The sequence below is a fragment of the Myotis lucifugus genome, unplaced genomic scaffold (assembly GCF_000147115.1).
Source record: "Myotis lucifugus unplaced genomic scaffold, Myoluc2.0 scaffold_2, whole genome shotgun sequence".
Taxonomy (NCBI): Eukaryota; Metazoa; Chordata; class Mammalia; order Chiroptera; family Vespertilionidae; genus Myotis; species Myotis lucifugus.
The window spans coordinates 7,201,094-7,225,782 of record NW_005871050.1 but is presented as its reverse complement, the minus strand read 5'-3'; the positions used below and the strand labels follow the sequence as shown (position 1 = coordinate 7,225,782).

The window sequence follows — 24,689 nt, the reverse complement described above, 5'->3', positions numbered from 1 at the left end:
TTAAAGTTGGCACTATATTATTTCCACAGACTCTACCTGCTGGATTTCTGTCAAGAATATAAAATGTAGGTTGCACACTAACGTTAGGATTCATTTAATCACTTCTTTCCCACAGTCTATACTGATTTAAAGAGTAAGTTCCCAAATATGATGAATCCATTCATATATAAAGGTGTTTGCCCATCTCCTTAAACCTGCGAGCTTGTCATCACTCCTCCTAACACTTGATATCCTAGCAAAGGATTGTAGCATCTATGCATTCCTAGCCATTTAGTAAGAGCACTTGAGAGAAAAGTGTTTAAGGTGGAAACAAAAACAGTGTCATGCCTAGAACAAAGTTAAAAATAGATTCTTGCACTTATATGTTTCATTTTAAATTTAATGGTATATTTTTATCTCAGTAAAATTAAATACCTTAAAATATGTTAAATATAGTGGAAACTATTATAATAATGAGCAGCTCCTGGGATGGACAGGCAGGTGAGAATCTGGGTGGGTAAAAGTCATACTTTTCTTTGCCTACATTTGGGTTTACAACTTGAATTTTACCCCAAGTGTATTATTTTTTGTAAGTAGTTACAACTAATCACGAAAGATAAGAGCCTTAGCAATTCTCCAGTAGCATCAACTTGGGGGGAGGAGGTACTGATTAAAGACAATATCATAGATTTTATACTAACATTATACTTTTTTGATTTTTCATAACTTAAAAGTTTTAACTTAAATATAAATATGCGATTAATTTAGTTACAGTAAACAGACTATTCATAGGTAGGATGAAGAAAAAAGAGGGGGCTGTGTGAAAATTTACAAAAAACATAGTTATGTGATATTTGCAACAATTTTATATGATCATGTATCAATTCAATGGTTAAGTTTTTCTCTGCCTCTTCATGGAAACCCAAGTTCAGCTGAGAATCCAAACTTACGGCATTTAAGTTTAAAAGAGTTTAAGGCTCTGTTGAAATAACTGCAGAATTTTCACTCCGTATTTATGGCTATAACAGAAGTAGACGTAATTGAAATCCTATGAAAAACCCTTCAAAAAACTTCCAGCCTCAAGAGAGTCAGCTAATAGAATAACAAATTTCCCAAGATCCTTCAGAAAGAAAATGCCTGCCAAATAGCACCTTTACTACTTTTGGGGGGAAAATGCTGTTATGATATTCTTGCTTTGGAATTTAAGCCTACGTAAGATGGACTTGAGTTTGGTCAATATAACTTTTATTCATTCGCCCGGAATTATTATCTTTAAAAGAAAAAAAAAATCCTGCAGTGCTATATCTGGTTACTGAAAAAGTTCACTATAGTACTTTAAAATACTAAGAAAAGTGGAATTAGCACATTGCCTTGACTTAAAGTACTTAATGTCTCTTAAGCAGCATTAACTGAATACCTTTAAATGTAGAAAAATATCCATTTCCTAAATCAATGGAGGTCAATATAATGGGTCAATATGAGGTATTTTCAAGGAATAAATAGCAACATTTATTGCATCTCTTAAAATAATGTTAAACCTTCAGCCTGTCTCTTAATGGAGGACAGGACAGATTTTCCGAAGAAACTGGACCATCTCCAGTTTGGCCACCCAGCCAGGATTATAAATCTGCATTTGTTCAATGTTCCCAGATCCCCGTACTTTTGATAGTCAGTGTTATCAGAAACAATTTGGATAACTGGAGAAAAGGAGGGGCATTCTACATTTTTAATTAGTAACTTTTCCTTCACATGCCCCAAGTAAGTAAAATGCCTAGAAGGCAGTTCTCAAGTTCGTCTTGCAGCACTAAGATTTATGAATCTGGTTGAGAAACTTGGGTGAGCACAGAGAAGGGGTGGGGGAAAGCAACCACAAAGCAATTAGATATGCAACAGATATTAGGCTCCAAATAATTTTCCTTCCATAATGCTGTATTTACCCGAGATTATTTGTCAATGTTTTGTTGAGTATATTAATCAATACTTGTTGAACAAGCAACTTCAGAAAGTTATATTCCAAACTAAATATACACGGCATGACCTATTTCTTTTTCACTTTTCTTTGGCTTAAAAAAAAGTTTAAAATATTTGTTGACAGTTGTTATTTTACTACTCTCTATAGAAACAACCCAATACGTTTTCATGCCAGGGGTAACCTCAAAAATGCGCCATGTCTAACTTTCAAAAGCAAAACATAGTCATTAACGCACGGCTCAAGCAAACCAGAAGTAAAAGTAGGATTACCACACCCCCTTTTAACAAATTACAAGACTTGGTTTGGTTACCTGAAAAGACTGTTGATTAACGAGACTATAAACCAGGATGAAACCTTGACCGTTTTTGATGTAGAGATCTCTCATGGAGGCAAACTGCTCAGTTCCTGCGGTGTCCAGAATTTCCAGCACGGACGGGGAAGAGTCCACTTCGATCTCTTTGCGGTAGAAATCTTCAATGGTGGGGTCATATTTCTCAATGAAAGTCCCAGTGACAAACTGCACAGTCAGGGCAGATTTGCCAACCCCTCCGCTCCCTAACACCACCACCTTGTATTCCCTCATGAGTCTCCCCTTCACCCACTCCTGCACGAGGGAGGAAAAATAACGCCCCGCTAGCTGCGGTGCGGCTGGGGAGGCGGAAGGTGGGCGGAAATCTGCGAACTGGGGAGGAGAGTGCAGAGAAGCGGAGGGCCCGACGGGGAAAGAAGAGGAAGTTAAAGGCGGGGGGAGGGGAGAGAGCGAAGTGTCGGGGTGGGTGGGGATGAGATGGTAAATGCCCCTCCTATAGGAACTAAAGCCCAGGCAGGGGGCGTGGGGAGGAGGGCGCTCCCGGAGAAGCCCGGCGAGGGTGGGGAGAAGAAACGCGCCCCTCGAGGCGAGGGCTGGAAGCCGCAGATCTGGGGCCCTGGCGGGCAGGCGAGTGACGGAGGAGCCCGCAGCCGGGGGCTGCCCCCACCTCTCCCCCGCCCTTCACACAAAGGGGCCCAGGGACCCCGCTTCCTGCTCTTCGCTGTTAAGCTGGCCCAGGCCTGCGGGCTCCGCTCCCTTCACTGCCGCCGGGCGGGTCTCAGGGCCGCGGCTCCCGCGGGCGTTGTCCGGCCTGGGATGGGAGAAAGGGGCGCACGTTACCCGCCTGACCCCTCTCCCCCCCCCCGCCCCAAAACCAACAGCCTCCCCCAGCACCCCTCACCCCCCGACCGGCTGTCTCCGCCAACGCAGCCTTCGCCGCTTACCCTACTGTCTGCACCCGCCCGGCCGCCCGGGAGGCTCAGTCAAGCCAAGGCCATGGCTACGGGCCGGCTCCTCAGTCTCACCGCCGCCCCAGCGCCTGCTATTCGCAGAGGGGAGAGGGGCGGGTGCCGTCCTGGAGGCGGCGGCCCGCACCAGACTCCAGGCAAACCCACCTCTTTTTTTTCCTCACCCACCCCCCACCCCCCACCCCCAGCACACACCCGGAAGGGTTTCCCTGACACACTAGCTTGAGGTGCCCCAGTTCCCCGAGACTGGACCGGATCACTTCCGGTGGGGAAAGTCCCACCTCTTCGGAGCGAGGCCCTTGCGCTCGGGCCGCGCCCTGCTGAGCTAGACGGCTGGGGACTGTTTCTGGTCGGGGCTGTGGCCTTGGCAGAGGGCCTCTCGGAGGACCTCCAGCGCCCTCCCTTTCCGCGCCAGCCCGCAGCTGCTGCTGATTCTGCTGCTGCTGACAGTCCCACCCCAAAGCCAGTGAAGCCCCTCCTTGTCTCAGCTGCCCTCAGCTCCGCCTGAGTACTTGATGAGCTCGTTGGCCTGTGCAGGACGGCCAATAATTATCTAACGACCGGAGAACGCCAAACATCCCTGGACTAGAAGTCGCGAGGAACATAAAACGGCCAAGAAAGTTTATTCTCTTTGCTGGTATTTTTTTTCAAATGATAGTTTTTTCTAAGAAATGCATGCAAATTACCCCCAGACTTCACTATTGCTCTGATTTCCTATGTTTTGTGTTTTACTTAGCTGAGCCTGACAAATAATTAAATACACAGTACTTTTATCCTCTGACAAATCTGCCTTGACTCTACCAGCAAATGCCAAAAGTCACTCCTCTTTCTTGTCACCAGGCTCAGAAAACAAAAGGATTGCAAATAGACTTCACAGGTGCTCCAACTCAGCTTTGCCTCCCTTTGATTCCAACAAAGCTTCACAGCAGGAAAGGTAAACAGTATTCAGGGAAGATTTGATTGGAAATTGTTTATTCCTGCAGATTAACCTCTTTCATTCGTTCATTATCTGCATGCACAGCAATTTATAAGCTGGCTTTTTCTCAAGGTTTTTAACGGCCATCCTTCATAGTCATTGAAATTCCAAAGGGAAGGACTCTGGTGTTAAACACTAACTTTCTATTTTTAGATAAAATTGGTACTTCTTACATATCTTTCCCTCTGCCAACTTTCTATTTGTAAACTTTGTGTCAGATCCACAGGCCCAGAAAGCTAGGTTATATTTTAGGAATGTCACTCCCTCTTTGATTCAGGCACGCACCCAGAAACCTGTGAGACTCAGTGGCCAGACCAGTTAAATTGACTTCAAACTCCTTGCCTGCAAGCTCTAATGGCCAGAATGTATAAAAATATTACCAAACTCAAATTGTTAGATAATAGAAAACAGGCAAATCACAGTAGTGTAAAGAAGTCCTACTGTGTCTCTCCCTGAGTATTCCCCAAAGTCACTTACAGTATCCAAAGGACAGTTTAGTTCAATTTCTCTTCGGCCTAGGGCTGGTGCAATCAGTCCAGTGAAGTCCTCAGCTCTGGCTCCAGATGGTCCGGGTCTCGCCTGATATCTGAGACAGTGCCCTCTGCTGGAAGAGGTTTGGTCTGTGAGTTACGGGTTTCCCCATAGGTCACTGCTCCTTCCACATGTGCTGTTGCCTGATTTGGAGCTCTGCTGCCCATCTCCTTGTCTAGCTGTCTCCAGAATGTCTGGTGGAATCCACAGTGCTGCACCAGCCCTGCTTGTAACTGAGTCTAGAAATTCCTCTTATGATGTAGCAATCAGCGTTGAGCGGTCTGGCAACTTTCTGCACTGTTACTAAACTGCCAGAACATGCTGCTCTTCTTTTTGAGGTCATCCCACCTGTTGGCAATTCTAATAGCTCTGAATGTGTTGGTCAAAGTGTTTTGGAGAGAGTTCTTTGTTTCTCAACGCAGTAAAACATACTCCTCCCTTCAGGACAGAGTCCCACTGGGTTGCTCTCAGCAACTACAGGGTTGATAAATGTCATGCTCAGTCTGAAGATCCTTCTAAAGCAGTGGTTCTCAACCTTGGCTGCACATTAGAATCCCCTGGGAATCTTTTTAAAATCCTGCTTTCTGGGCCTCATCCTCCGGAAATTCTGTGTCTTTGTCACTAATGTTGTGGCCCCACCCCATAACAAAAAAACCCAGAATTTCCAGAGATGAGGCCCAGAAATCAGGATTTTAAAAAGATTCCCAGGTGATTCTAATGTGCAGCCAAGGTTGAGAACCACTGCTCTAAACTTTCTTAAGAGGGGGATTCATTACAGCAGCATCTAGGAAAGCAAACAATCTGGAAGTCATTTAATGCTCTCCAATTAGATAGATCAAAAGTACTGTGCGTGGAGTGTGTAGGGTGTGTGTGTGGTGTGCGTACATTCACCAAATTGGGATACCATGCAGCTATTAAACAAGAGAAGTGCCAATATGAAAAAATGGCCAAGATATATATGTAAGGCTGAAAAACAAGATACTGACATCTCTCTCTCTCTCTCTCTCTCTCTCTCTCTCTCTCCTCTCTCTCCCTCTCTCTCTTCCCCCTTTCCTCCTTTCCTCTCTCTAAGCATGTCCTGGGCTGATAATTAAAAAAAAAACCCCAAATATCTCCAAATGACACAAAAATAATAAAACAAATCAGTTAATCTTTCCAAGGGTATTTATTGTTAAAAAACTTCTTGTATTTCCTTTCAGGGAATAAACATTATTTATATGCTAGTATATCTATCAAACCAATTTCTATATGTAGTTTTTAAATTACTACAAAAGTAATCTCACTATATACAGCATTCTGTACCATGCTTTTTAAACACTTACTGTATCTTGGTGATTTTTCCATTTCAGAACATATAGATCTACCTCATGTATTGTTAATGGCAGAACCATGATTTAGTTAACCAGTTCCCTATTAAGGATACTGGTCGCTCCTAGTTCTTTTTACTGAATATCTTCCACACACCTATATCTTGCCAGCTAATACTTCAGGTGAATTTCCGGTACTGCGATAACTGAAAAAACTGATACAGTGGGGCCTTGACTTATGAGTTTAATTCGTTCCGAGACCGAGCTCGTTAAGGAGCTCGTTAAGGAGCTCCTTAACTCAAATTACTCTATCAACTCAATGCAAAAAATCGGCCAAGAGACAGCTGGTATCTCAAAGAACTCGTTAGTCGGGACACTCGTAAGTCAAGGCCCCACTGTACTTGCATTCCAAATTCTTCTGGTAAATATTGCCAAATTGTCCTTCAGCAAGGTCAAACTAATTTACATCTCTAAAAACAGAGTATGACGGTTTCTTTATAACCTCACCCTAGGCATTATTAATTTTAGTATTTTATAGCTATTGTTACTTGCTTTAGAACATTTTCAAGACGAACAAATGCTGGGTAGTGTTATAGAAGAATTTGGGCTTCAGAGCCAGATAATCCTAACATTGCCCTTTGCCAGCTAGATCTCCATTCTCTGATTTGTAAAGTTGAGCATAATAGCTGTATCTAGCTTATAGGGCTCCTGTGAAGAATAGGCGCTTAGCCTTCCAAACACTATCTGCTTAATAAATGTAAACTGCTCAAATAATAACTTTCCACCCACAAGGCTCAAAAATAGGGGGAGGGTAACCTCTCCAGAGAGTATGCCCTTGAGATTCAGAACTTTTGCTTTAATTCTGTATCAACCTCCACTCCAAAGTAACTATTGCTTGGACAATCATTTTCAAGAACTCAGACAATTTTTACCCTGGTGTGAAAAAAATCTTAGGGTATAAAACTATATTCAGAACACAGACGTTTCAGGCACATAATTCTCGTTTTAGGCAATTAGCTTGGTGCAAGTTTAAAGTGCTAAACGTTTTGCTTCAGGCACCAGTTGTTCACTTCTTTTATCCCTCCTTTCCAGTTTAGACGTCCTTCAGTTGTGAGCCCTGGAGCCATTAAATGTTCTGGATAATTTTCCCTCCCTTTCACCCTCCAAGTGAGCCCTCTCACCTTTCACAGTCCTGGGGGAGGCGGGGGGGAGCCCTGTTCTTTCCATGTCCCAGGGCTTTCCTTCTCTTTTGCTTGAAGTTGCCTTCAAGTTAGCAGAAAACTAGCAGGACATGTCCTCTTCTTTTTTTTAAAATATATTTTATTGATTTTTCACAGAGAGGAAGGGAGAGGGACAGAGAGTTAGAAACATCGATGAGAGAGAAACATCGATCAGCTGCCTCCTGCACACCCCCCACTGGGGATGTGCCCGCAACCAAGGTATGTGCCCTTGACCGGAATCGAACCCGGGACCCTTCAGGCTGCAGGCCGACGCTCTATCCACTGAGCCAAACCGGCCAGGGCCATCTCCTCTTCTTATTTCAGTGTTTTAGGAGGCCCCTTGTTAGCGATTGTCCTGAATTCTTTCCAGCTCCTTCCAGCCTCTAAGATCCCAATTGTCCCTTTCAAATCCCTCCTCCAGCTACACCAGCTGTTGGTTCTGCATGTAGGTCTCCCCACAGAACCAATTTTTATATCTTTTTTTATCTTTTTGTCATTATAAAAATTGTTCTTTGCAAAAAAAATGTAAGGTGTGATCCCACTAACCAAAGAAAATCACCATTATATTTTAGTGCCTTTCACAAAATTTTACTGAGAGTGAAAATATGTTTTTTAAATGAGAATGGGATCATATAGTTTTGCAAGCTGCAGCTTTCACTTACAGAGACGTCATGCCTGCACAAAGTATTAAAAAATACTTATAGCCTGTGTATGCCTTCTTCCCCATAGCTTTAGCTTTCCTACAACTCCAATTAGCATTCATTCACATTCAACCTTGCCCACCTGGAATCTTCATTCAACCAGTGGGATTTCATGGCAAGGTCTGCTTACCACAGAGGCCACTGCTACCCAAGCCTGGTCAAGAAAACATTCCTATAGAGCAGTGATGGTGAACCTATGACACGCGTGTCAGAGGTGACACGCGAACTCATTTTTTTTGTTTTTTCTTTGTTAAATGGCATTTAAATATATAAAATAAATATCAAAAATATAAGTCTTTGTTTTACTATGGTTGCAAATATCAAAAAATTTCTATATGTCACACGGCACCAGAGTTAAGTTAGGGTTTTTCAAAATGCTGACACGCCGAGCTCAAAAGGTTCGCCATCACTGCTATAGAGACACAAGACTCTTATTTTCCAGATGTGTCAGCTGAAAGAGTTAGTTCTTTGGAACTCAGTGAGCTACTAAATAGAGTGTATCTAAAACAGGTCTGAACTCCTTAATCATTTTCTCTCTTCATTTCATCTGTAATTTCAAAGATAGTAGATAGGAAAGCATTTTATAATCTATTAAGTACCACTAAATGTAAGGGATTAGTATTAATAACTATATTTTGTTGTTTATTTCTGCATGTGTATTGCCAATTTTAATCTGTTGTATAACCATACTCTTAATTTACGTGCATCTGAATCACCTGGAAATGTTGTTAAACTACAGATGGCTAGGCCCTGCCCCCCAGAATTCCTGATTCTGGGGCAGGGCCAATAATTTACATTTCTAAGTTCCGAGATAACACTACTGTTGGTCCAGGGACCCCACTGTAAGCACCACTGTTATAAAAAGTGGTAGGGCTTTATATTTGGATCTTCCCTGCTTAATATTCATTTATTTATCAACTCGCTCAATCATTCATTCAATACCCATTGACTGACTTTCTACTCTAGGCCAAGGACTTTGCTAGATAGTGGTAATGGAAAGATGGATGAGACACAGTGCCCGAAGAAGTTCATGGCCTTTTGAGGAACACAGACAATTAAATCAATATTTACATTACAGTGTGGCAAGTGTCATGATAGAAATATGGCAAGGGTGCTCTGGGAGACTCAGGAAGGGCACCAGAAAAGGTTTTTTGGAAGAGGTGACTGAGCTGTAGGCGAGGAGGCCAGAGGGGTTAGTAGAGGCTAGAACCAGGTAAAGAAAAGCCTGGAGTAGTAAACTGAGGGGCTTCACCTTTCCCCTGAAGGCTGTGGGAAGTCAGAGAAGGTGGTTTTACAAAGGTGGGACACTACTCTACTGAGCAAAAGTAGATTTGGCATCCAAACCCAGGTTCGAATATTGGCTGTGCTGCTTGCATAACCTGGGCAAATTACTTAACCTTCTCTGAGCCTCCTGTTCCTCATGTGTAAAGGGAAAAATAATATCTACCTTATTTAGATGTTTTGAAGATTAAGTAAGAGAAAGTACCTAAATGCCTGGAATATGGTAGGTATATAACAAATGGTGATTATTATCAGTTTTGAACTTTAGAAAGCTGAAGACATGGATTATTTCAGATTGAAACTATCAGGCTAGTTCAAATATCAAGGCCGTATTTGATATGGCAAGTTGAATGATTTAATGGTATAATGATAATTATTTATTGGTACAGACTATATGCCAGGAATTTGCAAAGTGATTTATAATCATCATTTCACTGTATTCTTGCAATAACCTTAGACTTAAGTGCTATTATTATCCCCAAGTTTGCAACAATGGGATTAAGGCTCCAAGAAGTTAAATGACATATACAACGTCACACAGTTTGTCAGTGGCAGAGCTTGAATTCCAACTCAGGTCAGTCTAACCCTAGAGTCTACACTGTATTACCTCCTTGTTCCTCAGAAAGCAATTTTTTTTCTTTGGACTGTAGAACAGTGAGTGGGTGTTAAGGCAATGTTAAAGAATGTGAGCTTTATTCTCCTGTTTCTCTAACCTTGAACAAAGCTGGTTGTTCCTACTGATTTCATACTCCCTCTGAAAACATGCCTCCATCACTGCCAGGAGCCATCGACCTTGGGTCTGTGGGATCTGCTACTGATGCTGAGGTTGTCACAATTACCTTCTAAAATATCCTGGAGCATTTACCACAGAGAATCTCCTTCTCTTGATACAGGGACCATATTAAACTCCAAGGGAGGAGGCAGAGGGTAAGCCTAATTATTTTTAATACCATTTTGCAAATAGCAGCTATTACTTATTGGGCACTTGCTATGCGTCTGGAATCGTATGATACACTTTAATTCTCACAGCGACCCCATAGCAAGTACTATTGTCACCATCCCTAGTGTAGATATCAGGAAACTGAGACTCTGGGAGGTTAAACAACTTGTCTAAGATTACACAGCTAGCAGAGGCAGATTAAAAGCAGAGAACTGGTACATTAAATTTTACAAAACTTACATTTTAATTTTTTGCTTTGCTTCTGTAGCTGTAACATTTCCAAACTCAAATCTCTTAGATGCTTCTACTGCCTATGTGATTTAGTTACCACACAATAGTTCAAACCCTGTTTTAAATTATATGTGTGCAAATAATGCCTGTTTCCTCAAAATCATTGCATACTGTAAGGAGTCATTCTTTGGCTACTGTCAAAAAGACAAGAAATAAATGTTGCTGAGGTTGTGGAGAAAAGGGAACCTTTGTGCACTGTTGGTGGGAATGTGAGTTGTTATAGCCACTACGGGGAAAACAGTATGGAGGTTCCTCAGGAAATTAAAAATAGAACTACCACCTAATTCAGCAATCTAACTTCTGGGTATATACCCAAAGGAAATGGAATCACTATTCTGAAAAGATATCTGCACTCCCATCTTTACTGCAGCATTATTCACAAAACCCAAGATGTGGAAACAGATGAATGGATGAAGAAGATTATATATATATATATATAAATTGATCCATGGAAAGTAAAATTCTAACCTACTGGGGCCTCCATATGCTCTATAAAGAAATCGCATTGAAATTGAATTCTTAGTACTTTAAAAGGACTATGGTCTGAATGCTTTAAAAAGGCTGATATATAAATGTGAGATGGTGTGAAAATTAATGTAAAGATCGATATTGTTGTTTGCTATAATAAATTGTTGTCTGTTTCAAACTCATGGCAATGTATAAATCCTTTTGTTTTTAATTTGGAGCAGCTAGCTGAATATGCAGAGTTCTGGCACTAGGTGTCAGCAAAATATTAAATTAGAATCATCTACCTCTGCTTTTTCTTTATTTTCAAAGTTTTTATAGCAATAAAAATAAAATATATTTCCTGGATTTTAAGGTAAAGAAGACAACACACTTCCTTGTTGCTGTGACGTCAGTGGGAGAGAGACCATTGTTGCTGCTCAAAGTGGACTCCTTAAGGAGATCACCATGGCTCAAGGAATTGTCTTGGTTTGACCTTCAGCTTTGAATGGTCTAGAATTCAATTTTGTGTCACCCAGAAAGCTAAGGGATTAGCAGTTTGCAGGTGCGGGTGGAGGAGTGAGTCCACTGTAGTGAACCAGTTCCTAAAAGTCTACATGCAAAATTATTTTACACAGAGAAATCTAATTTTGAAGCTGATCACAGCACTTGTGTTAACTCAGTGAATGGTCTTCCCATGTGGACAAGATAAACAAAATTACTTTAAAGGATCACTTTGAGAGCCTAAGGAGTTGACTGGTCCTAACTTACTATTTTCTATACTTAGCGTATCATTGCTTTTTCTTTTAATCTCCAGAACTTTACCCCCTTCTTGTGATTTCTATCACAGTAAATGGTACCACCATCCACCGTTTACAGAAAACAGAACTTTGGATGTTATCCTCACCTCTTCCTTCATCCTAGCTTCCCATAACCAAACAACTACCAAGTCCTGCCAAATTTACCTCCTTAATATTTCTTATATCTGTCTCATCCTATGCCTGCTTCTGTTGCAGTCTTAAAAATCTCAATAAATGGCAATTCCAGCTTTCACGTGGCTCAGGCCAAACCCTTGCAGTTATCCATGAGTCTTCTGTTTCTCTCATGCCCCATCTGATCCATGTGGAGAAACAGAAGGTCTACCTTCATAATTCAGTTGACCCTTGGATTTGAACTGTATGGGTCCACTTATATGCAGGGTTTTTTCTCTTTTTTCAATAAATACCTGTGCTGCTCTCAATCTTCGGTGTGGAGCTCGTGTATGCTAAAGGCCAGCTGTATGCATTGATCTATGCCAATTTGCATAGGGGACTTGAACATATGTGGATTTCGGAATCTGAGGAGTGGTCCTGAAACCAATCCCCAATAGATACTGAGGGACAACAAAAATTTGGGGGGAGGCAAAACTTATGCTTGCTTTTCAACTGTCCGGGTGTTGGCTCCCCCTAACTTCCATGTTGCTAAAGGGTCAACTGTGTATCCAAAATTTGATCACTTCTTAGCACCTCCACTGCAATGAATCTGGTTCAAGCAACCATTTTCACTTTCTTGGACTATAGCTATAATATCCCAACTGCTCTTGCTTACTGCTACAATACTCCTTATTTAGCGTCTTTTCAACACAGTAGCCAGGGTAATCCTTTTATAGCCACAGAACCTTCCAGTGATTTGCTCAAAGTAAAGTCAAAGTCCTTACAGTTGTAGAAGGACTATGGTTAAATACTAGAGAAGCTTTTTTAAAGTGTAAATATCAAATAGGGAACCCCTGTGTATTAAATGCTACTTTAAAAAACCTGTGCATACATTTAAATTATAACCAATAGCTTGTCAGAGTTAACTCAAAATATATGAGAAATAGTATTCTCTTGCCTTGTGGTTTTAGGTCTGGACCTTGCTGTGTAAATAGACATAAATGATATGATACAAAATATCTTTAATTGGAAGTAATCTTGTACTGACAACTGTGGTCCTTCTGTCCCAAAGTTGAGCACAGCTCCATCTTGTCTCGGTCTGTAGTTGTCCCATCTACTTATATAAACAAAACAAGAGCTTGATGGAAGATCAAGTTTTATACACATTTTTTAAAAAATGGTGGGGCGGGGGCTTGGCTGCTGAGAGGGAGATATACATTGGGAAGCCAGAGTCTAGTCCAGGAACCTTTAAAAAAGGTTCTATATGCATTTTAAAAATTATTAAAGGCTACAACACTTCCATTTCAACTTGTAAAAAAATTTGTCTAGAAGGCCCTACATGATCTGGCTCCTCCAAGATGAGACCAGCCTTCGCCCTTACTGTGCCATCTGTCTGGAAAGTTCTTTCCTCACATGCACATTGCTTCCTTCCTTTCCTTAGGTCTTGAACTCCTGTAGTGAGACTACTCAATATAAAATTGCATCCCCTGCCCTAACTGGTTTGGCTCAGTGGATAGAGCGTCAGCCTGCGGACTGAAAGGTCCCGGGTTCTATTCCAGCCAAGGGCATGTACCATGGTTGCGGGCACATCCCCAGTGGGAGGTGTATAAGAGGCAGCTGATCGATGTTTCTAACTCTCTATCCCTCTCTCTTCCTCTCTGTAAAAAATCAATTAAAAAAATAAATATAATTGCATCCCCTTAATACAGTGCCTTCGATCCCTCTTGTTTCATTTTTTTTTTTGTTCTCAATAGCACTTGTCCCCTTCTAATACACTATATGCTTTAACTGGGAATTTTATTTAATATATTTCCCTATGAGGACAGAGGTTATAGTCAGTTTTGTTCACTGTATATCCCAGTGCCTAGAACAGTGCCAGCAATATACTATTAAAAAGTGATGAATTGATTAAACTGCTTATGCTATACTATACATATGATATTTCTCTCCCATGTGTCTCTTTTTATGTTATTGCTTCTGCCCAGAAGGCTTTTCACTCCCTATTTTTTCCTATGGATTTCTTGTCAGCATTATTTTTAGAAAACATTTATTGAGATATAATTCACATCACATAGTTCACCCATTTAAAATGTATAATTCAATGTTATTTACTACTAGAAGCCCAGTGCATGAATTCGTGCGCAGGTGGGGTCTGGCTGGCCTGGCCCCTATAGGAGCAGATTGGGGCCAGGCCTGTCGGGAGGAGGAGATGGCGGGAGGTTGGCCGGCTGGCCCACCCCAATCAGGGCCTGATCAGGGCAAGGCCAGCTGTGGGGAGGGACTTCGGGTGATTGGCCAGTTGGCCCTGCCCCCAAATGGGGTGGGGGGGCCAATCGGGGGTCAGCGGCCATGGGAGGGGCTGTGGGAAGTTAGCCGGTTAGCCCCACCCCTGATTGGTGTGTGTGGGGGGCCAATTGAGATGGAGCTGGGGGGTAGGGGCCGTGGGCCATTCGGGGTGGTGGGGGCTGATTGGGGGTGGGGCCGGCCATGGGTAGGGGCTGTGGGCAGTGGCTGGCTGGCCCTGCCCCCAAATGGGGGGGCCGATTGGGGGCCAGCGGCCTAGGGGAGGGGCCATGGGTGGTTGGCCTGTTGGCCCTGCCCCTGATCGGAGTGGGGGGACTGATCTGGAGTGAGGCTGGGTGGAGGAGGGGCTGCAGGAGGTTGGCCGGCTGGCCCTGCCCCCTATTGGGGTAGGGTGGGCTATCAGGAACAGGGCCAGTGGGGGGAGGGGCTGCGGGCTGATTGGGGTCCATTGGGGGTGGGGCTGGCCACGGGGAGGGGCTGCAGGAGGTTGGCCAGCTGACCCTGCCCCCTATTGGGGTGGGGGAGGCGATCAGGGGCAAGGCTTGCTGGGGGGAGGGGCCGTGGGAGGTTGGCCAGTCAGCCCCATCCCCTGATCAGTCCGGTTCGCGGTCTGCAGTGGGCATCATAGCGACCGGTCATTCCGGCATTCTGGTCTCTGGCTTTTTATATATATAGACTAGAGGCCTGTTGCATGAAGAGATTTGTGCAATAGGCTTACCCTTCCCCTGGCTGCCGGCACTGGTTTTCCTCCGGCACCCGGGACCCAGGCCTTCGCTCCAGCTGGAGCCACCTTCGGTCTTCGCTCCGCTGCTTCGTGCCTACGTATGCAAATATTAACCGCCATCTTTGTTGGGTTAATTTGCATACTCTCCTGATTGGCTGGTTAGTGTAGCGAAGGTATGGTCAATTTACATGTTTATCTATTAGATAGATAGATAGATAGATAGATAGATAGATAGATAGATAGATATTCACAGAGTTGTACAGCTATCACCATAGTCGAATTTAGAACATTTTTATCACCTCAAAAAGAAACCCTTTAGCTGCTGCCTTACTATCCCCCTATTTTCCCCATCCCTAGGCAATCACTAATCTGCTTTATGTCTCTATAGATTTGCCTATTCTGGGCATTTCATATAAATAGACTCATATAATAAGTGGTCTTTTGTGACTGGCTTTTTTCACTTAACATAATCTTTTCAAGGCTCATCCATGTGGTAACATTTTTATCAGTACTTCTTTCCTTTTCATGGCCAAATAATATTCTTGTGTTGATATACTACATTTTGTTTATTCATTCATAAATTAATGGACATTTGGATTATTTCCACCATTCCACCTTTTTGGTATTATAAATAATGCTGCTATAAACATTTGTGTTCATGTTTTTGTGTGGACATATATTTTCATTTTCATTTCTCTTGAGTATATATAGGAGTAGAATTGTTGTGTCATATGATCACTCTAGATGTAACTATTTAAAAAACTACTAGACTTTTCCAAGTGTCTGTGCCATTTTACATTCTCATGAGCAGTGCATAAGTGTTCTAGTTTCTCCTCATTCCCTCCAACATTTGTCACTGTCTGACATTTTTAAAAAAATATATTTTATTGATTTTTTACAGAGAGGAAGGGAGAGGGATAGAGAGTTAGAAACATCGATGAGAGAGAAGCATCGATCAGCTGCCTCCTGCACACCCCCTACTGGGGATGTGCCTGCAACCAAGGTACATGCCCTTGACTGGAATCGAACCTGGGACTCTTCAGTCCCCAGGCCGACGCTCTATCCAGTGAGCCAAACCGGCTAGGGCACTGTCTGACATTTTTATTCCAGCCATCCTAGTAGGCATGATATGGTATCTTGTCACTTTGATTTGTATTTCCCTGGTGGCTAATAATGTTGAGCATCTTTCCATGTGCTTATCAGTCATTTGTATATCTTCTTTGTAGAAATGTTTATTGAGATACTTTTTTTCATTTTCAAATTGCATTATTGGTCTTTTTATTATTGAGTTGTTAGTAGTTCCTTATATATTCCAGATACAAGTTTCTTCACAGACATATGATTTGCAAATATGATATCTTATTCTATAAGTTATCTTTCTACTTTATTTTTCCTTTTTATTGACTTTATTGGGGTGACACGGGTTAACAAAATTATACAGGTTTCAGTTGCAGAATTTCACAATACATCATCTACACACTGTGTTGTGTGTTCACCACCCCAAGTGAAGCCTCCTTTCATCATCATTCATCCCCCTATCCCCTCCTCCCCCTTCCCTTGCCCCTCCTCCCCCTGGAAATCACCACACTGTTTTCCATGTCCATGAGTTATTTTTCTTTTTTTCTCTTTTTTGCTCAATCCCTCTACCCCCACAACACAGCCCCCCAACCTATACAGCGTTCAGATTTATTTCTATTTATGAGACTGTCTCTATTTTCTTATTCACCAAGATTTGGAAACAAACCACGTGTCCATAAGTAAATGAATGGATAAAAAAGCCATGGTACATTTACACAATGGAATACTACTCAGCCATAAAAAGAACTTACCCTTTGTGACAGGATGGATGGACCTGGAGAGCATTATGCCAAGTGAAATGAGCCAATCAGAAAAGACAAGCATCATATGATTTCACTGAAATGTGGAATCTAATGAACAAAATTATCTACTCTTTTGATAGTTTCTTTTGAAGTGCAAAAGTTTTTTTATTTTGATTAAGTTCAATTTATCTATATTTTCTTTGGTTGCTTGTACTTCTGGTATCATACCAGAATGCTCTGCCAAATCCAAGGTCATGAAGATTTAACCTATGTTTTTCTCTAAGAGTTTTATAGTTTTATCTCTTCCAATTAGATCTTTGACCCATTTTGAGTAAATTTTTATATAGTGTGTGTCAAAAGTCTAATTTCATTCTTCTGCCTGTGGCGAACGAGTTGTTCCAGTACGATTTGTTGAAAACACTAACATGATCGTAATGGCCGGTTTGCTGAAAAAGATATGATAAGATAACCCAATGGTTCTCAAAGTGTTATCACCATAGCAGTAGCATTACTTGTTAGAAATGCAAAGTCTCAGATCCCAAGGCAGACTTACTGAATCAGAAACTCAATGGGTGGGCGCAGCAATCTATGTGGTAATAAGCTCACCAGGGGATTCTGATGCAAGATCACGTTTGAGAACCATGGCAAGTCAAATCAACTGATGAAGCACATGTACTTAATGAGTATATATTTTATGGCTCATCTCCATTTCTCCCTTACACTGATCAGGCCATGAAGTCCTAATGATTCAACTTCTTGAACATTTCCTGCATCCATTTGCCTTCACCTCTTCTGATTTTCACTGTCTTAGTTAAGGTTCTCATCACCTCACACTGCAAGAGCCTCATTGTTCTTCTCTCCACCTCTAGCACTGTCTCTTCCAGGTCAACCCAAGATTCCTGGAATATTGTTCTGAAAAGCTACTTTGTACATGTCAGTCAGTGTCCTACTAAAAAATAAGTGATAATGGCTTCATGCTTCCATGAAACACACATTCTTCAATTGGGCATTTGAAGATCTCCTTAATTTGATTCAAAACTGACTTTAAAACTTTTTTCATTTATAAATCCTCTACAGCAGCAGTTCTCAACCTGTGGGTCGCGACCCCTTTGGGGGTCGAACGACCTTTTCACAGGGGTCGCCTAAGACCATCGGAAAACGTATATAATTACATACTGTTTTTGTGATTAATCACTATGCTTTAATTATGTTCAGTTTGTAACAATGAAATTGGGAGTCACCACAACATGAGGAACTGTATTAAAGGGTCGCGGCATTAGGAAGGTTGAGAACCACTGCTCTACAGGAACACCCCATATATCTAAATTATTCCTTACATATACCATGAGAAGTTTTGCTTCTGTACTCTTCACTTTTCCAACTCCTCCAATCCTGTACTCACCACCTCTCCCACTTAACTCCTCTTTATCCCTGGGGTTTTGCTTAGATGTCTTCACTTTCAAAATGCCTTCCTGGGTGCTTCAGAAAAGGTTAGGTGTCCCACCTCTGTGATCCCATACAACACTGTACTTCCACACTGTATTTTAATTGTGTGTTTGTCTGTCTCCTCCACTAATGTGTAAAGTCCCCATTGGCAGGAACCTTGTTCATTAACTCAACAAATATTTATTGAACATTGCTCTGTGCCAGGCCAGTATCCCCAGCACCTAGGAGGCACTAAAAAAATTAATGGGTTAAAATGAGGTTCATCCCTTTTTCATCCTTGCCCCTCCGGCCTTGCTCTATAAACCATGAGGTAGGATGGGAATGAATTTTTGAACATTTAAGATAACATCCAAGATGCAAGAGCCATGGATCTAATAACAAAAGGAAGGAAACTTGTACTCATCTCGTACAGTGTGCCAGGTACCTTATTGGAAAGAAGCCCTTTATTTTCTCCCTCTCTATCTATTATGTTAATTTGCAAACTAAAATTAAAAATATGCAAATGAGAATTTAGCTTGAAAAGTATATCTTTTTTGGCACATATTTGTGTGTCAGAAAATATAAGCATTTCATATTAAGATTGGGAAAAGATCTTTTTGGTGTGAACTTGGTTCCACTATTCATAATTTATAGGTAGATTACAAGTCACCTCTTACCCTACTCTTCCCTCTATCTAACCCTAATTAATTAACTAAAAATTAATTACATCAATTGGGAATGCATCTGACATAGGAAAAGGTATCAACAAGTTAAAGTGGGGATTCCAAAAGTTTTCAAATAGCCTGGAAAGTTTAGCATACTTCAGAGTGATCAGGAAAGACTGTACTATGAACAGGATTTTAGATTCATTTAAGGTTAAGGTAAAAGTTTCCAAATGGGACTGTGGATACTTAGGGCTTGCAAATCCACATAAAAAAGAAACCTTGTCTGTGCACAGTAAGTAAATCTGATCTATACATATAATTTTAATTTCTTATTGTTGACACTATTACAGCTGTCCCCTATTTCCCATCCCTTTGCTACCCTATAACTAGCCCTCACTCCCACCCAGGCCTTCACCACATTATTGTCTGTTTCCATGGGCTATGCATACATGAATATATGTTTTTTGGTTAATCTCTTTCATGCCATTTTGGTGAATAAAATGGAAATTCATGTACTTTTACAAATACATTTTATTTTTTCTTATTACTAAAGCAATACATGTTAATTGTAGAAAACTATGTACTTCAAAAGAAAGAACACAAAGTTCACTTAAAATTCTACTACCCAGAAGTAACCACAGTTAGATATATTCTAAATTACAGAAAAACTGTGAAGATTATACAGTTTCCTTACAACACATACCCATTTCCCTATTGTTAACATCTTACATCAATATGGTACACTTGTTATAACTAGTGAATCAATATTGATTCATTATTATTAATAGAGTGCAAATTTTATTCAAATTTTCTTAGTTTTTGCCTAATGTTCTTTTTCTTTTAAAAAAATTTTTATCGATTTTTTTTTAGAAAGAGAGGAAGGGAGAGGTATAGAGAGATAAAAACATCAATGAGAGAGACCTCAATTGGCTGCCTCCTGCACACCCTCCACTGGGGATTGAGCCCACAACTCGAGCATGTGCCCTGACCAGGAATCAAACCAGGGAGCTCTTGGTTTATGGGTCAATGCTCAATCACTGAGCTACAGTAGCCCGGTTGCCTAATGTCCTTTTTCTGTTCCGAGATCCCATCCATTATATTTAGTTACCACATTACATTTATTTTTAAAAAATACATTAAGTTGATTGAGGTGACATTGGTCAACATGAACATATAGGTTTCAGGTGTGGGTTTCTATGTTACAAGATCTGTATACTGCACCAAAGTCAAATCTTCTGTCACCTTATATTAGGACAACCTTCTCTCTTCACCCCTTCCCTCTGGCAATCACCACACTGCTATTTGTGTTCACGAGTTTCAGTTTTATATCCCACATATGAGTGAAATCATATACTTCTTAGCTTTTTCTGACTGACATTTCAGTTAGCATAATGTTCTCAAGGTCCATCCATGTTGTTGCAAATGGCACTATTTCATCCTTTATGGCTGAGTAGACCTTATGGTCCTTTTAGCTGTGACAGTTCGTGACTTTCTTTGCTTTTGATGACATTAAGAGTTTTAAGGAGTACTGGTCAGGTATTTGTAGAATGTCCCTTAGTGGGATTTACCTGATGCTTTTATTTTTGGGGGAGGAAAACCACAGAAGTAAAGTGACATTTTTATCACACCATATCAAGGGTACTACATTTAAGATATATCTACCAAATCTAGATCTAAACATATAATTACATTGTACATACTGTTTTATACCATGATTTTTTCATATGAATGTCTATTATGAAACCCTTCCATGTCATTAAGAACAGTATATGAATATTTGTAAGTTCATTTTTAAATTTTAATAAAAGGAACATTTTGTCCCATGGTTTTATTCAAAAGATGGATTCCCTGGCCCGGCCAGCGTAGCTAAGTGGTTGAACTTCCACCTATGCACCAGGAGGTCCCTGGTTTGATTCCTGATCAGGGCATATGTCCGGATTGTGGGCTCGGTCCCCAGTGGGGGGCGTGCAGGAGGTAGCTGATAAATATTGATGTTTCTCAGTGATGTTTCTATCTCTCTCCTTCTCCCTTCCTCTCTCTCTAAAATCAATAAAAACATACTTTAAAAAGATGAATTCCCTGGATCCAATATCTATTACATAGAAGACAGTGAAATTTGTTTACATTATACATGGGTTTTAATTGAAGAATTTGCTTCCTGTACTCTGGTATTGCACATCGAGGGCTCTTGCTTGGACTGGACTATGTGAGATATTTTCATGCACTCTTTGAAGTTTTCTTGGAGTCAGTGAGATATGATCAGGTAAAAGAAAAATATGAGGTTGGACTAGGTAGGGAATTAAAAAAAGCAGGGGGAGAATCCAATTCAAAGTCACAACCTGGGGTGGTATCAGAATTGAAGTTAAATATATGATTAAAATTAATTTTTATTGTATCTAAAAAAATAAACTTTTCATGAATTGGAAAATGACCCCAAACAATTAGCTAATTTGGGCTTTGGAGTAACATTTCATTAAATATTAAAATTTTATTCTTCTAGTTGGACGTTTGCCTAACATAATCACAGTATAATCATATCATTGAAACTAACATTGTGGTTGAACACAATCTCATATTTTGGGTGTTACTGCCAATTGGATGATATTTACTTACTATTCCATATGGGCCGAAGTAAACTAACTGCATTGTTTGTTTACATTTAGATTTGCTCATATTGATCCAAACAAATATGTCATTAATATCTGCTAAGATTATTGTTTAAATGAAATGAAATTAAGTGTGTATTTTTTAAAATTCTGTATTGTTGAAAGTATTACATATGTCTCCTTTTTCCCCCATTGACCTCCTCCAACCCGCTCCCACCCGCCCCCCCCCCCAAGCACAGGCCCTGATCCCCCTATTGTCTGTGTCCATTGGTTATGCTTACTAGTATATGCATGTATACAAGTCCTTTGGTTGATCTGTTAAGTGTGTGTTTTTTATACTTTTTAAATTTATTTCAGAGTCGAAGTGAGAGGGAGAGATAGAAACATCAATGATGAGGAAGAATCATTGATTGGCTGCCTCCTGCACGCCCCCTACTGGGGATCAAGCCTGCAACCCAGGCATGTGCCTGGATCAGGAATTGAACTGTGACTTCCTGGTTCATAGGTCGATGCTCAACCACTGAGCCACACAGTTTGGGCAAAGTGTGTATTTTTATGAATAATTTTGTTTATATTGTTAAGTATTTGAGACTGGGTAGGTTATAATAGAGCGTCAACTGTCTTTTGCCTATACATCAAGAAAAGTACATATGTAGTAACATGCTAAGAAATGACTGGCACAGGGGCTTGGATTGTGACCATTATACCAAAGTGTGATTTGCAGCAGTAAATCAGAAATCAGAGGAATTGCTGAAATAAGACTATCAACCCATATAGGATGTCCAAAATTCAGGATATCTTAGTTTATTCATTCAAATGTGACTGCAGCTGACTTAGAAGTATGAAGGTCTCAGTTTGAAAACCTGCTCCTAAACCAGTATATCAACTTCCTATGTAACCTAGGCTCATCACTTACCCTCCATGAGTTTCAATCTCCTAAGGATCTTTCTAGCTCTAATAAACACTCTGAATTGGTGGACAAAAAAGGGTTGTGTAATAAAACTGAAAAGTCCGGTGACAGTAACCTCCCAGTGTGATCCGATCAAAAATTCCTAACTGAGCAGGTGGTGAGTGGTCATGCTGCTGGTGTATAACTTTTAGTAAAAGGTTTCTTTTTATATTAAGCAAGCCCTGTCCATTGTTCTTGTCTTAGACAAATGTCATTTAAGAGGCAAATAAAAAAGATAAGACAAGAACATTGTCCATTGTGCATCTCCGTTAACATATATTTGAAATGACAGGGTAATCCTCTTTTTCAGACCTCTTGGAAGTCCTAACTACCCTCTAAGGAGCGCATAATCTTATTAACTAGCCTGTAATCCAATCCCCACCTGGCCTTCCCCCATCTTCATTTAATCTTCCTTAACTTTCCTCCTTAATTTCAGATGCATAAAAGCAATTGCAAAACTGTCTTTCTACAGATCATTAGATATCTTGCTTCCTGGCAATTGTTGTCAGTTTGACTCACATTAATTCTTATAAAAATTCTCTACAAGTTTGGATGTTTCTTACATTGATAAATCTATTATTCTACTCAGTGTGAGGCACTATGCTGGGTAGTTTGTGGGAGCCAAAGTTGTATAAGACACTGCTCAAGTCCTTAAAAATCAAAGTAAGAAGATGAATGGTTCCATGAACATTTAGCAAACATTTATCACCAGGACTCAAGAAGGTCACAAATACTAAGGTAGAAATAGAGCACATAAGTATGGTGACACAATCCCAACAATGAAACAAGGCTATGACATTTGTCTTAGCTTTAACTCCATTTATGTTCTTCTAAATATATACCTACTAGATGCCTGTTGCACGAAGAGATTGGTGCAATAGGCCTTCCCTTCCCTTGGCTGCTGACACCAGTTTTCCTCTGGCACCCAGGACCCAGGCCTTCGCTCTGGCTAGGCTCTGGCCAGAGCCCCCCCACAGCCATCAGGCTTCGAGGCCTTGAGGCTCCGATTGGTGCCAGGCCGTGAGGCCTCCCGGCTCCACTGATCCTGGGGGCGTGAGGCCTCCCACTCTGCTGATCCCGGGGGGGGGGAGGGGCGATGCGCAGCGGGTTCGGGTATGTTTGGCTTCGCTCTACCGCTTGGAGCCTACGTATGCAAATTAACCGCCATCTTTGTTGGTGGTTAATTTGCATATCACCCTGATTAGCCAATGGGAAGTGTAGCAGAGGTATGGTCAATTACCCTTTTTGTCTTTTATTAGATAGGATACACTGCTAATATAAAGTGATAACATGGATTTAAAAACAAAAATACCAGAACTTAGGCATATGTGTAGTCTTTGAGTAATATCCTTATAAGATTATTCAAAGACTAGAGGCCCGGTGAACAAAAATTTGTGCACTCGGGGGGGGGGGGTCCCTCAGCCCGGCCTGTGCCCTCTCGCAGTCTGGGACCCCTCGGGGGATGACCACCTTCTGGCTTAGGCCTGCTCCCCGGGGGATTGGGCCTAAGCTGACAATCAGACATCCCTCTGGCAGCCCGGGATCCCTCCAGGGATGTCCACTTGCCAGTGAGGAGCAGGCCTCAGCTGCAGTCTGACATCCTTAGTGCTGCTGAGGAGGCGGAAGAGGCTCCCACCACCACCGCTGTACTGACAGCCGTCAGCCTGGCTTGTGGCTGAGCAGAGCTCCCCCTGTGGGAGCGCACTGATCACCAGGGGGCAGCTCCTGCATTGAGTGTTTGCCCCCTGGTGGTCAGTGTGTGTCATAGTGACCAGTCATTCCCAGTAGTTCTGCTGTTAGGGTCAGTTTGCATATTACCCTTTTATTATATAGGATAGAGGCCTGGTGCATGGGTGGGGGCCGGCTGGTTTGCCCTGAAGGGTGTCCCGGATCAGGGTGGGGTTCCCGCTGGGGTGCCTGGCCAGCCTGGGTGAGGGGCTGTTGGCTGTTTGCAGCTGGTCACACCCCCTTCAGGGTGGGGGTTCCCACTAGGGTGCCTGGCCAGGCTGGGTGAGGGGCTGATGGCTGTTTGCAGGCTGGTCATACCCCCTTCAGGGTGGGGGTCCCCACAGGGGTGCCTGGCCAGCCTGGGTGAGGGGCTGATGGCCGTTTTCAGGCTGGCCACACCCCCTTTAAGGTAGGGGGTCCCCACTGGGTTGTCTGGCCAGTCTGGGTGAGGGGCTGAGGGCCGTTTTCAAGCTGGCCAAGCCCCTCCGGCGACGGAAGCTCCCAACCTCTCCTTTTCTTCTTTTTTTTTATTCTGGGATTTATTTACCTTCTATAATTGAAATTTTGTTGCCTTCAGTGGAGCTCAGAGCCTGCCACCAAGCCTCCTGCTCGCTCCAGCTCCGTGACCACAGCCAGC

The 24,689-nt window shown here is 41.8% G+C and overlaps 1 protein-coding gene and 1 long non-coding RNA gene across 3 annotated transcripts in view; one reads left to right on the top strand and one right to left on the bottom strand.

Moving 5' to 3' along the window:
- RAP2C (RAP2C, member of RAS oncogene family) overlaps window positions 1-3,439 on the bottom strand; it is a 14,550-nt gene extending 11,111 nt beyond the window's left edge. Inside the window, exons 1-2 of one of the 2 annotated variants that reach the window (XR_002830455.1) lie at window positions 3,206-3,385; window positions 2,262-3,072 (exon numbers count right to left, since the gene is read on the bottom strand). Coding sequence is in view for 1 of the 2 variants with exons in the window: in XM_006082086.3 (XP_006082148.1) it covers window positions 2,262-2,534 (273 nt within the window). In the remaining variant the exon portion in view is untranslated. Of the gene's footprint in view, window positions 1-2,261; window positions 3,073-3,205 lie in introns of both variants that reach the window. The other variant, XM_006082086.3, reaches the window with a different exon arrangement.
- LOC106697704 lies at window positions 3,434-24,689 on the top strand. The gene is made up of 3 exons (XR_001348875.2): window positions 3,434-3,866; window positions 4,070-4,163; window positions 24,630-24,689. It is a non-coding gene; the product is annotated as an uncharacterized LOC106697704 (long non-coding RNA).